The sequence below is a fragment of the Pelodiscus sinensis genome, chromosome 2, assembly GCF_052426305.1.
Source record: "Pelodiscus sinensis isolate ZL-2025 chromosome 2, ASM5242630v1, whole genome shotgun sequence".
Classification (NCBI taxonomy): Eukaryota; Metazoa; Chordata; order Testudines; family Trionychidae; genus Pelodiscus; species Pelodiscus sinensis.
In genome coordinates this window covers 174189066-174202073 of record NC_143053.1, presented here as the reverse complement: position 1 = coordinate 174202073, position 13008 = coordinate 174189066, and the positions used below count along the sequence as shown (strand labels likewise).

At 40.0% G+C, this 13008-nt stretch overlaps 1 protein-coding gene across 1 annotated transcript in view; it reads left to right on the top strand.

Annotated features, from left to right (window-relative positions):
• Positions 1-4592: 4592 nt before the first annotated feature.
• The window catches only part of AVL9 (AVL9 cell migration associated), a 63192-nt gene continuing 54776 nt past the window's right edge, over positions 4593-13008 (top strand). The window contains exon 1 of the mRNA XM_006124037.5: positions 4593-4929. Coding sequence (XP_006124099.2) covers positions 4834-4929 — 96 coding nt within the window. The 5' untranslated portion in view covers positions 4593-4833. The remainder of the gene's footprint in view (positions 4930-13008) is intronic.

Here is a 13008-nt window from a genome sequence, read left to right as displayed (position 1 = left end):
AGAAACAATAATTAGGATTTACCCAATGTCTGCATCACAAAATTCATAGTAGTAGGAGCAGTTTCAAACTACCTTTCTTTGCTGAACTGAATATGAAAAATGCATATCTCCCTACTCTTTTCACTTTTCTTTCTTGAAATTACACTAACAAAAAATTGAGACAGCAAAGACCTAATAACTAATAATTTGGCTGCTAGTGCACATTGTTCCCTACAGTCTTTTGTTCCCTAAAATATATTTTATATATATTAGAACTTCTGTTGAAGCTAAGAAATATTATGTAACTATAGGCATCAGTCAATTGTTACAATCTGATTACCTGGATATTGTGTTAATTCTGAGGTTTCCTTGGAATAATTTTTAAATGATTTTAGAAATAACCCTTTCATCTGATTTCAACAGAGGAACTTAATGACTGAGGGCCTGATCCTGCAACACAGAAAGACAATTTTGCTATTGACTTCAGGGAATATGTTCTGACCTTTAGGGTACGTCTAGACTACATTCCTTTTTCAACAGAGGGATGTAAATTAGACACTTGGAAATTGCATATGAAGTTGGGATTTGAATTTCCCAAGCTTCATTTTCATAATCGCATCATGGCGCTTTTTCAAAAAAGTGCTATTTTGAAAGTGAAACCGCAGTCTAAACGTGGTTCTTTCGAAAATAGAAGCCTTTTAGAAAATAGAAACCTCGGTTTACAGGATCTTTCGAAAAAGGCTTCTATTTTCGATGAAGCCCTAATGAGTTATTGCTTATAAAGCAACACTTTGAAGATACAAAATGTTACATAAAGAGGTAATTACTAAAGTATATTATCAATTCTTTTTGTCTTCAGGAAGTTTTACCTTTCATGATCTTACCTGAAGAGGCTAAGAACAGATTTTCACATCAGCTGTCTGTTGGGGTGGGCAAATACCAGCCCATGGCCTGGATCCAATCCACCAAAGTTAGCCCTTGGCAGGCCCATATACCACCATATTTACTTGTGCCTCGGAAGGTACAGAGATTCACACTTCCCCTGGCTGCAGATTGCAGTTACTGGCCATACTTGTATGGATCATCCATACTTGTAAAGGTGCAGATAAATATAGAGGCAGCAGTCCTGAACTGCTGCTGTTTTATTGCCCATCCCTAGCCTATGGGATTTAATTTGTATGTAAATTATTCCACAGACTTAATGTTTTCTGTAGATTCGCAGGCAATTTGGGAACAAAGAAGAAGAAGAAGGCATTTTCTACTAATTCCTTTCTTTTACTGTCTGTGCACTTATAGTGATAGCATGTGAGGTGATTATGTTATGGGATGTTATTTTGAATGGAATCTTTGCTTTTGAGGTTTTCCAGAAAAAAAGAGATTTGATACTCAGCTCATTCACATGAGGGCTTACACTTGTTAGAAAAGAGCGTAGCTCTTGCGCAAGACGCCCTCTCTTACCATGCCATCCTGTAAATATTCTTGAGCAAGAGCAGGCGGGCAGTGTGGACGCTCTGAGGATACTTGCACAAGAACGGCCGTTCTTGCACAAGAACCCACCAGTGTTGACATAGCCAAAGAGAATGGCACAAGGGCATTGGTAGGGACATGCCCCTTGTCTCTTTCCCCCAGCACTATATGAAATAATATGTGCATAGACCCACCCAGCTTCTTTGCTACCAAAGCCTTAATGATTAAGCAGTTTTGCATGTGGCAAAAAAAATGAATATCAATATTTTGCAGTATTCTAACATGAAATGTTTTCACATTGCATATTCTTAATTGTAAAGTGTCTCACAAATGATTATAATAGTTTTCATATTTTCAATTGAAATGTTCTGACCAGATCAGTCTCACACTGAAGTTTGTACACAGGTGGCAGCAGATTGTGAGCAAAAAGCTTGTACTGCATTGTGGGTAGGTATACATGCAAGTGAATACTATAATGTAATGTTTCTCCATTTGTATGCTTTTGTGCATGCAACATATAATCTAGTTTGCTTGGTAGAAGGTTCTAATTTGTAATTGCCTGTGTATATTGTACTAACCTTTGAAATAGGGTTGCCAGAAGTTTCCAGGAATTAAAGATTAATCTTTAATTATTCATGTCAGGTGTTAAATCATGCCAGTAATTAAATCTCCAGGAATATAACCAATCAAATTGGAAATCCTAATTTGCAACCTACTTTGAAATATTGGGAACTAGCTTTTTAACTGACTGACACATATATAGGTCAGTATTGGTGTTAGATATGACGATACAGAGCTTCATATTATGAATATGCAAAAACTATGAGAGTAAGAAAAGGTCTAACAAGAAGTAGTATAGTCAAAGTCCACAAATAAGTCCTTTCCTCTGCACTGAAGAGAAATGAAGAGCAAGTTACAGCTCTTACCAGCCATGTCATCAACAATATGATGAACCCATTTGATCCTGAATTTCATCAAGAGGTGCTTACCAACATATCTACTGTACTACATGTAACTCAGATGTGTAACATAGCCTCTACTGCAAACAGCGGATGTTGGTAAAGAACAAGTGGAGAGATTGTGAAAGGTGCACTTGATGGAACATGTACTTTCTGTAAGCCAGTCATGAAATCAAGAATCAAAATATTTGCTGACAGGACAAGGAAGAAACAATCACAATAGCTCATTTCAGAACTGGTTTTCCACAGAGACCTGTCCTTAGCAAGATACAGAAATGTTTCAATGGCAATTGTGTTTAATCACCCAATAAGACCTGTGCGTATGTCCCTCTTCCTTGCTGACGGAACAATGAGAACAGACAAAACTAAATTACACTGTCTTCTGAAAGCTCAGGCTGAAAGGCTAAGAGCATGAAAAAAGGAAACCACACAGTACATCAGAGATGTCATGGCTGTAATACAAAATATGGCTGGAAACAAAATACACACATTCAATGAACTGGTGACTACTTGAGGCAGGTCTTAAAAGGATTTGACAAATCTAATTCTGTAATCAAGAGTCTTTGACAGATGTGACAACAGTGACTTTGTGAAAACATCTGAAAGACAGTGCCAGACAGAATCTAAGGTTGGATGCAAGAAATCTGTGCCCGAATGGGAAAAAGTTTCTAAACGTGTCACCCAACAGTTACTTGTAAATTTCAAAGAAACCATACGATATAAGTCTCTTGAGACAGTTAGCTTGGTTGTTGCTCTTCCCTATTTTCCAAAAACATAGATACATATGGATGGAAACAGACATAATGACCAGCAGAACTGAGGATAATTTCTTTATATCCACACATGCAATTTCTGATACATCCACTCTTGACGTCTCCAACTTACATCCTACTGCATGCATTAACAGAATATGACTTGTCATCCCTATTTGGTATTGTGGGAGGAAAAACGTTTAATATTGTCAAACCAAATAGAGCTTACTACCTCAAAGATCTTGCCAAACTGAGAAAGAGCATTGGACAAGTCAGAGTTTTTAAAGCTAGGAAGTAGGTAGCAGTGTTGTATGACCAAAGCAAAAAAAAAAACGAGAGAGAGAGAGAGAGAGAGAGAGACACTTGAATTGCTTGTGTTTCAGCCTAACCACCAAAAAGGATGTTACTTGACAAACTCTCACCATATGAGGACACTTTTGAAGACTATGTCAAAACATCTTGGTAAACAAAGCTATGAGTGTCTTCACAAATAAGTAAACAAAATTTTGAATCAAAATTGCAACATGGATAGGAAAATGTGGATGATGAACCACTTCCTGTATGCCTAATGGTATCTGAGCTTCTATAAAACCTTATTTATGCCTATAACAGTAGGGGATTGCTGCACAGAGCTATGTACCTGTCAAGGCAAACTAAGACTGTGGTAATCCATGCACTCTAGAGAGACCTGTTGATGATGTCACCTATAAATGTCACTCGCCTTATTACTTTTCAATGTTCCTGTACACATTTATTATTTGCTGATGTTTTATTTTGTAGGTGGTGGTTGTGATGTTTTGAGCTCACAAAAAAATCCAATGTTAGGCCTTGAAATAATATATAGCATCACCAAAGTAGCAGAAATGACTGCAAGTATTTCAGAGTGGGCATTTTAACCTCTTCAGGGTATCACTGTTTATCCCCATTTTTACAACAACCACTTGACAGCTCCCCATGCAGCCTCATCTGAAAGCAGACAGACTAAGCTTCCAAAGGAAGCAAAGAGAGTGTCTGTGTGTGGGGGAATATAGTAGGGCCACCCTGGACACTTTTGCCTTCCTCCATAAACACAAATATTAAAAATTATTTTTGATACAACTTTAAATACGTCAACATTTTTTTTTTCTGTTTGAGGCAAAATGTAATAGATTTTCGTGGGCCCTGAAAGTTTCATTTTTTTTCTGATGTGAGAAAAAAATTAAAACATTTTCTTCCACCCTGAAAGTTCTTTTTTTATCTTCTGATTTTAAAAGAAATTAACCCAGGCACTGTGCCTAATGGACAAGTCGGCCCTGGCGGGCTCTGTGGTCCCCCTCCTCTCAGCCCGAGTCCTTCTGCAGCCTGGGAAGAGGGAGAGCGCAGGACGGTCGGAAGGCGAAGGACGGGAACAAAGGCGAAGCGGGAGGCGAGGTTCAGCCAGCAGCTGGAAGGGGGGAAGGACGCGAAGGAGGAAGGGAGGCTGCTCTGCACCGCCCCCTCCCCGCTCCACCCCCGCCGGGGCGGGCCGGCTGAGGCGCTGCGGAAGCGGAGGGGGAAAGCAGAGGCCAGGGGCGTGGAGCGCCCGGGGCCGCCGGCTCGGGGCTTATTCCGTGTCCGCCCCTGCGCGGGGGAGGCGGGGCGCGCAGCGGGGCCCGGCCCGGCCTACAGCTCCTCCTCAGCGGCCGCCGCGGGGCTCCATGGAGACGTGGGAGAAGCCCCCGCCGCCCAGCAGCCAACGGGGGCCGGTGCTGCACATCGTGGTGGTCGGGTTCCACCACAAGAAGGGCTGCCAGGTGAGGGGAGAGGCCCGGGCTTCTCCGACTCTACCCCCGTCCTCCGGCTTGCATGGCTTCCTGCCCCGTGCTGCCACCGCCTCCCCTTCCTCCCCCTTCTCCATCTGCCATTAATTCCTCGCAGCCTCCTTTCGCCTCTTCAACCCCCCTGCCCGCGCGCTTCCACGCCTCTCTTCATCCCTTTCCTATCGCACCACTGCCTTCAGCACCCTTACCTCCCCCCGCTTAGTGCCTGCCTCTGGCCTTCCCTATGGCACACCTTCCTAAACCCCCGGCCCCATCCGATCTCCTCCACTTCTGCCCCCCTCCTGGTTCTATGCTTCAGCACCAGGATGAAAGATAAAAGAGTGTCTTCCCCCTTGTAATTGTTTTTGGCAGAGGTCAGTGGCTGTCTCCCCCCCACTGAGGGGAGACAATTTAAATGAGTTTTGAAAGTTTCATTCATTTATTGAAAATCTTGGTTGACAGATGCAGCAAAAGCCTTTTATAAACGTCCCTAGAACTAATTAGCAGGTGCCTCATTCTGTCACCCTTCCTTAAGTAGTACTTATTGTGGGGAGTAGTCTGATAGAATTCAGTGTGAGTACTTCTGTGAGGTAGGTTCTCCCTAACATAAATAAGAGTAATAAAATCTGGCCCCAAAGGAGGGAGACTCCCTCGGATGCATGGGATTTAACAGGTTTGTTAGTTCTGTTTATTTATTTGCTATTTTTCCATTCCTTATACCATACTGGGTTTTTTCTCTTTCTTTCATGCACCCTCAATTCTCTTCCAACCCCATTTTCAATTGTAGAAATTGGTTATGACGATAAATATGACATGTAGGTGCTAAGCTTCTTGTCTTCCTTTTGTGCTCAGTGCTTTTTTGAGTCAGTGTATATGCCTGAATATTAAAAACAAACAAGCAAGATATTTCAGTGGAAATTAATACAAAGGTTTTGTGGGTGAGGCTTCCTTTGCTCTGATTGGCCCCTGAGAAGAATTTGTCTTTAGAGAAGCAATGACTCAGTTTGTAGTTAGTAAATGTTGGCCATACCACAGTTAATATTTATTCAGCTGGATAAATGATTTTTTTTTCTAATTTCGGACTTCAGAACTTCATTCTGAAGATAAAGTGATTTTTAAATAGAGTTGGCAGAATAAAATCTGACTGAACACAAACATTTTTCAACTAAAATAGTTGTTTACAGTGATAAATGCTTATTGGGAATGGGTAAGTATCAAAAGGTAAAGAAAGGGATTTTTAAAAAGGTGTTGGAACATGACCACTTTTATAAGTGCAGGACAACTTTAAAAGTACGTGGATAAATTCTAGCTTACTTCATCTTCTGCCTCTGATGGCTCAGTCTGTCATTGCTCTTTTGCAACATCATAGGCGTAACTTTAATAAAAGGATATATAGTTCAGTGTCTTCAGACTATTATGTTTCTATTAACTGTTAAGTATGTGAATCTTTCTCCTCCTTTACATTATGATTTTTTTATAGTTGTTTACTCTGGAATGTAACGGGAAAGAACAACATGTGAATTCCAGGAGATTAAAATATACTTCTCATATCTTTTTTTTAAAGCAATGATATAGTGCAGGACTATAGTCCAAACCTCTGTGATATTTCAGCTTATTTATGCAGTTCTGTGCCGTAAAATAATGACTCTTCATTCATCTTTGCATTTTTATTGTTCCATTGTTTAACTAAAAGAGTTTTTCTTCAGCATGGTAATTGAACTTCTAAGGTGTGTGTGATTGCTGGAGTGTGGCACATTCCCAGTAGATGCTTCAGAAAGGCATCATGCTTTGGGCATCAGAAAGGAGAATCAACAAGAATGGAGTTTTCACATTTGTTGCTTCTGTCTGCTCCCTGTCAAGACAGCCAGTGCTATGTTCAGGTTTGCAAGCGGCAGACATTACTACTTGCATAACAATGTTAAATGGCCTAATGCTGAATTACTGTGGCTCTTTAATGTACATTTGTTCATTATTTTAAAGGTGAAGTTACCTTGGTGGATTAGTTTAGATACAGCTAATCCAGGGATGTAAAAAGGGTTTAAAAAATATTAATCATGTAACCAATTAAAATTCAATCGGTAACATGGTTAAATGCTGCCGGCCTGATGGGCTCTCGGCATTGCGGGCTGTAGGTGTTGATGGGAGTTTAACCAGTAACTGGAACTGATAAGGATCAATTTACTGGTTAAAGGATTAACTGTTACATTCCTAATCTCATCTCAATTCTTGAAATCCTGGACAACCTCACTGATCTTCATTTCCCACATAAAACTCTTCAACAGTGTCATCTTTTGTTTGTTACCTAAACAGTCACCAAATTTAGGCTGCATTATTTTTATCTGCAGTGAGGGTATTTCTACTGAGTAAAAGGTTTCCAAAGCTTAGTCAATACAGCGATAATTACAGTTATAGCAATAATTTGTTCAATTGTTACATTGTGAATTCTTAAGTTACGTCAATGACAGTTATTAATGGCTGTCCTTAATACAAACAGTTCTACGTGTCATTCTTTTTGCCATCCTCTGCCCTTCTCATTTTCTCTCATACTCACTGCACTTTACCCTCAAGGTGATAACTATTCTGTAGGCAACTTACTTTTGACAGCATATTTGGGGGAAAAATAAATTTTGTATTTCTGAAATATTACAGCTTGACATGTAGAGTATTCCCTCATCTATTTATCTACAGGTCTGATTCAGTGTGGACAATGGAACTGCAAGTTTTACTGCGCCATCAGTTTATGTCCATGCTGTCTTGGAAGGATCATTTCTAAATGTGAGAGGACAGTTCAAGACTCTGGGTCTAGGTGGTCTTTGGCCTCTGCAGAGATTGTCAACAAGGATACCATTTGTGATGGTTTGCCTATAGATGATTATTAACTCAGCATTGGTCTCAAACCATCAATTCATTTCATTAAGTCACCAAAGACCCATTGTTTAATATTTTGGGTTATATTCTGAAACCACACAGTATGGTAGGTAGAAAACAAGAACCCATAGCACTCGTCCCTTGATCTTTCAAACAGCGGCTGAAGCTTAAAATAATTCATCTAGCACCAGCGTTATTAATCAATGGATGTTTTGGATGACCCAAATATATATGAAACAAAATACCGGACTATGTGGCACCTTAAAGACTAACAAGATGGTTTATTAGATGATGAGCTTCTTTGCATATCTTGGTGTTATATTGAAACACATTGGCACCTGTTAGTCTTTCAATCTAAAATAATCTTTTTTTGGTAGAAATTAAAATCTGCATACCAGAACTGCTGAGTGTTTGTGTATATCATATATATATAAAATCACTCATCATATACAGGCAGTCCCCGCCTTACGCGGGGACTATCCGACTTATGTTGGATCCGCACTTACGAACGGGGCTTTCTCGCAAAGCGGGTCCCGCGCCAGAGCAAAGCCTCAGAGGCGAGGCACCCCGCCGCTGCGGCTTTGCTCCCCGTGTCCCTGGTCTGCTGGGGGGGGGCAGCTAGTGTGCCCCCCCCCCAGCAGACCAGGCTTTTGTTGTGGACCCTGGGGCAGAGCAGCTGGGGCACTGCCGGTTGGTCCCGCAGCGCCGCTCTGGGCACTACTGGACCAACCCGGCAGCAGCCCAGCCCTCTGCCTCAGGCGTCCTGATTCAGCTGCTGCTGGTCAGTTTCAGCAGCGGCTGAATCAGGACGCCTGGGGCAGAGCAGCTGGGGTGCTGCTGGGTTGGTCCAGTAGCGCCAAGGAGCCGCGCTACTGGCGCAACCCAGCAGCACCCCAGCTGCTCTGCCCCAGGCGTCCCCAAGTCAGCTGTTGCTGAAACTGACCAGCGCTGACTACAGGAAGCCCGAGGCACAGTTGCTCTGCCCTGGCTTCCTGGAATCAGTGGCTGATCAGTTTCAGCAGCAGCTGACTTGGGGTTCTTAAGTTGAATCTGTATGTAAGTCAGAACTGGCGGTCAGTTTCAGCAGCGGCTGAATCTGGACGCCAGTTCCGACTTACATACAGATTCAACTTAAGAACTATCCTACAGTCCCTATCTTGTACGTAACCCGGGGACTGCCTGTAGTGGATTTTTTGTGTATGATTATTATTAGATAGCAAAAGTCATGGGACCTTAATGTGCTCTGATGACAGATATTTTAATTAGACTGGAATTATTCTGTATAGACCTGAAGTGTCTGTCTAATTATGTTACCCTTCTCCAGAAACAGGAAGATGCCCATAGGAAAAGATACACTAAATAGAATAGAAATGTATTTTATGTTTAAAGATAATACTGTAAACATTTTTCCTGGGTGTATTGTATTACTTTTTTTATCAATCTTTTTTAACAGAACCAAGTCTAGTCTTACATGAAAATGACTTTTATGGTGATCTATAAAAATCCTCAGAGTAGTAACCTATTTGAGATGATGTTATAGAGTGAGCTTATGAGGTTAACTTGTAATTTTTTCAATATGTTTGTCTTATCTGATTCATATTTTACTTTCTTCCGAGTAAAGCAGGCTCATATAACGAGACAAATATTTACAAGAAGTGAAATAGAGTGCTGAGCGACTACAGCAAGCTGACAGTCACGTTTTTCTGGGTGGTTGTGCAATTTTCAGAATTGCCACTGATTATTAAAATGGATTTGCAGTGTGTAGAGGCAGCATGAAATCTAGAATCCTGATTTTAAGAACAGATTAAGGGGATTTCTCAGACTAGTAGGCCTGTTGAGAAGCCATATATTCAGTTCCTCTCTAACAGCAGGCATGTAAATATATTGTTGGTTTAGCATCCATTATTGACTACTAATGCAGTGACATTGATGAAATATTCAGAAAGAGCTTACCATACCTCCTTACCACAAAGAAAAAGGGGGTATGATAATGACTTAGAATTAGAAGAAGATGCTGTCTTAGAGACTAGATCCCTCTGGTATTTGTATGTTCTGCATTAGTACATTAGGAAAGGCAATAATCTATTTGAATACTCTGCTATGGTGAATTTCTGTGCAGCACTTATGGGGTGTATGGCATTTCACAATGGGTGACATCAAACTCAGGCTTGAAGGCCTCAGACTGTAGCGCTAAAACCAAATACATAGCCCATTATTCCCCTTCCCCTCTCCTCCCCCCCTGGGATTCAGAGACCAAGCTCCAACCTGAGCTCAAAGGGCTACATAGCTATTTTTAGTGCTGTAGTGCGAGCCTGAGTCTGTCAACCCTGGCTCTGAGACTTGCTGCATAGACGCACAAGGCTATTGACTTGTGGTAAATTATATTGAATGTCACTTTCTGGCTAAGAAATACAAATGTCATCAACTTAATGAAACATGCCAAAAGTCCCAGCTCACATTATTATTAAATATTCTAAATAATTTTATTCATATCAAAAAGCTATTCTGATTAAATCAATCTGGCTGTTTTAAAAATATTAAAAATCATTATCTTTAGTGCCTGTCTGGTCAGCCACAGAGCAGTAAGGCAGGAGGATGGATTCCAGGTGTACTGCTTCCTCTTCAGCTCTGTGTTCCTGTTACAGACTCTATATTCAGAAACACCAGCAGCATTTCCAAGATACAGCTTTATAAACTGTGTAGGTCTGTCTGACTCATTGCTGTTCTTCACCTTGTATAGTAGCCTGAACCAGTATGGAGTGAATGTAAAATGTTACCATTTTGATTCAATGGTATTTACATCTACTTTTCACTGGTGTAAATGACTATATAAGGTGAATCAGGCCTTGTTACCCTTTGTCTGAATATGAGAATCAAAACTGACTCCCAATAAAGCACTAGTTATAAATATGATTGCTCCTGCTCCTTGCTTCCTGTACAGTACAGGTTTGAACTTGGCAGCACTCCAAATTCCACTGAAACTGGTTTAGTTGTTTATGACCACTACCTACCCACATACAAAAAAACCTCAGCATAGGAAAAGGTCATAGATATTAAAGGACAATCAACCCCAAACCCATAAATCATGGAATTTGTGACAGTAAGGCTGGCTTTTTGGTGTGGCTTACATGTATTATGTATAGTTTTAGGTGAGTGTGTAATACATTTCTCTCATCAGTACTTTCATCAGCACATCTCATTCTGTTCTCCACTTTCCTTATAGGCAAAAGCCTCCTTTGATTAGTCAAAACAGTAATGGGAAGAGGTATGCATTTCAGTTGATATTCCAAAATAGATGAAAAATATTTTTTCCCTTCATAACTAAGTTTTGAAGACACTTGGTTAGATAACATTATTGATTAGGTCAGGGGAAAAGTAATATTTTGCTATTTTTTGCTGTTTTAAACTTATCCCTTTATTACTCAAAAGTCTTACCAACAACCTTTTCCTTTCTTTGTCAGTGGTGAAAATGTACCCATATATCTCACCCATTTTATTTTTAAAATAAATAGCACGGCCCGAGTATTAAGAGCCGGGGAGAAAAAATGTGTTTACTAGTGAAATAAAAGGGAACATTTTGAGCATGTATCCTCTCATTTTCATTTATATGCATGCCTGGTATGTACATATTTTCATGTTTTAAGAGTACAGGAAAGTTGGAATTTTCTGATAACTAAAGGAGAAAAGATGTTAAATAGGTTTTACTAATTCAATAATGTCTCATGTCATATCAACTGCCAAAGCTTTAGGATAAAAATAAAAAGGACCAACATGATAATATTTTGCTTGGAAGCATTTTCCATTGTTATTTTTCTAATATCTTCTCAATTTTCTCAGCTCCAGCCTATAGTGGGATAAATGTGTAGTAGACCTAATCTATGAAATATCTGTAGTACTGTGTTTATCTGTAGTCATGAAAAAGAGTGATTTCAAACTATTAGGTTCTTTATCCCCTTAATATTTTAAAATTATGGTGAAATTGTTACTTTTCTCAATTTATGAAACTTCGCATAAACAAAGGAAAATATTGATTGAAATATTTCAGTTGTGAGAGAAGTCCTCAAAATAAAACCAGTGGTGGTATTCTGCTATGATTTCATTTCTAAACTACCAAGTCAGCACAGGTGTAATACAAATACCTGCAGGAGGACTGTGTGTTTTATATGGAATATCTGCAGGTGGCTTGCTTCCTTGGCACTTCTACAGACACCCGGCTTAATTCAGATTGGCTTTTTTATGTTCTGTCATCCAGCTAGTTTCAGGATACTTTAAAAGACTTAAATTCCTAGAGCTGTTTCTTATATTCATTAGTACTGTACTTCGTCTTTCAAAAGTAGATCATCTTTTGTTTCAGGTAGTACTGAGTTACAGTATCGTATAATAGCTGATGGGAGCGAAAACAAGTTATTCCCGGTTTGGTTTTCTCTGCCAAAAAGGCATTGTTCAGAACAATAACATATTTTCTCTCCATTAAAACTGTTAGCTTAGGAACATAATTTGCATTTAAAACTGTTAACTATGTTATAGGAGTATTAAGTAGCCTACAAAACCCTTATTTCTCTTTAAGATGAAAGGTCATCTTGTGGTTAAGGCACAAGACTGGGAGTCCTTAGTTCTGTTCCCAGCTCAGCCACTTCCTGTGTGACCTGGGACACATTAGTTGAGATCTTTCTCTTAAAGTTTCATGATCTGCAAAATGGGGGGTGATGACTTAAAGTCATTTATTGGTAAAATGTTCTCAGTTCCTCAAAAGGAAGGTCTTGTTATAATACAAAGGGGTGGTGGTGGTGGTGGTGGTTTCACCTTGACCTCTCCACAAAGCTTAAGAAACAAATTTCAGATAGAGGAACTATAGGTGCATCTACGCAGAAGCCTAAACTTAAAATGAGATATTCAATTTGAGTAGCGCAAATTGCATATCTTATTTCAAATCTATTTCAAAATAGCTTATTTTGAAATTTGGCGTGTCTACACAGCGCCAACTTTTGAAATAATGCATAGTTTTGAGGCATCCCTTATCTCTCATGCCATCCTAGTAAACCTTGTTGCAAAATAGCACATCCATTATTTTGAAAAAACAGGCAGCTTGTGTAGAAGCAGGGTAGCTATTTCGGGATACCACCGGTATCCCAAAATAGCTCTGCAGTGTAGACGTACCCAAAGTGGGGTTGAAGGCATAGAATTCAGTCCAGACCTATGTGTAGA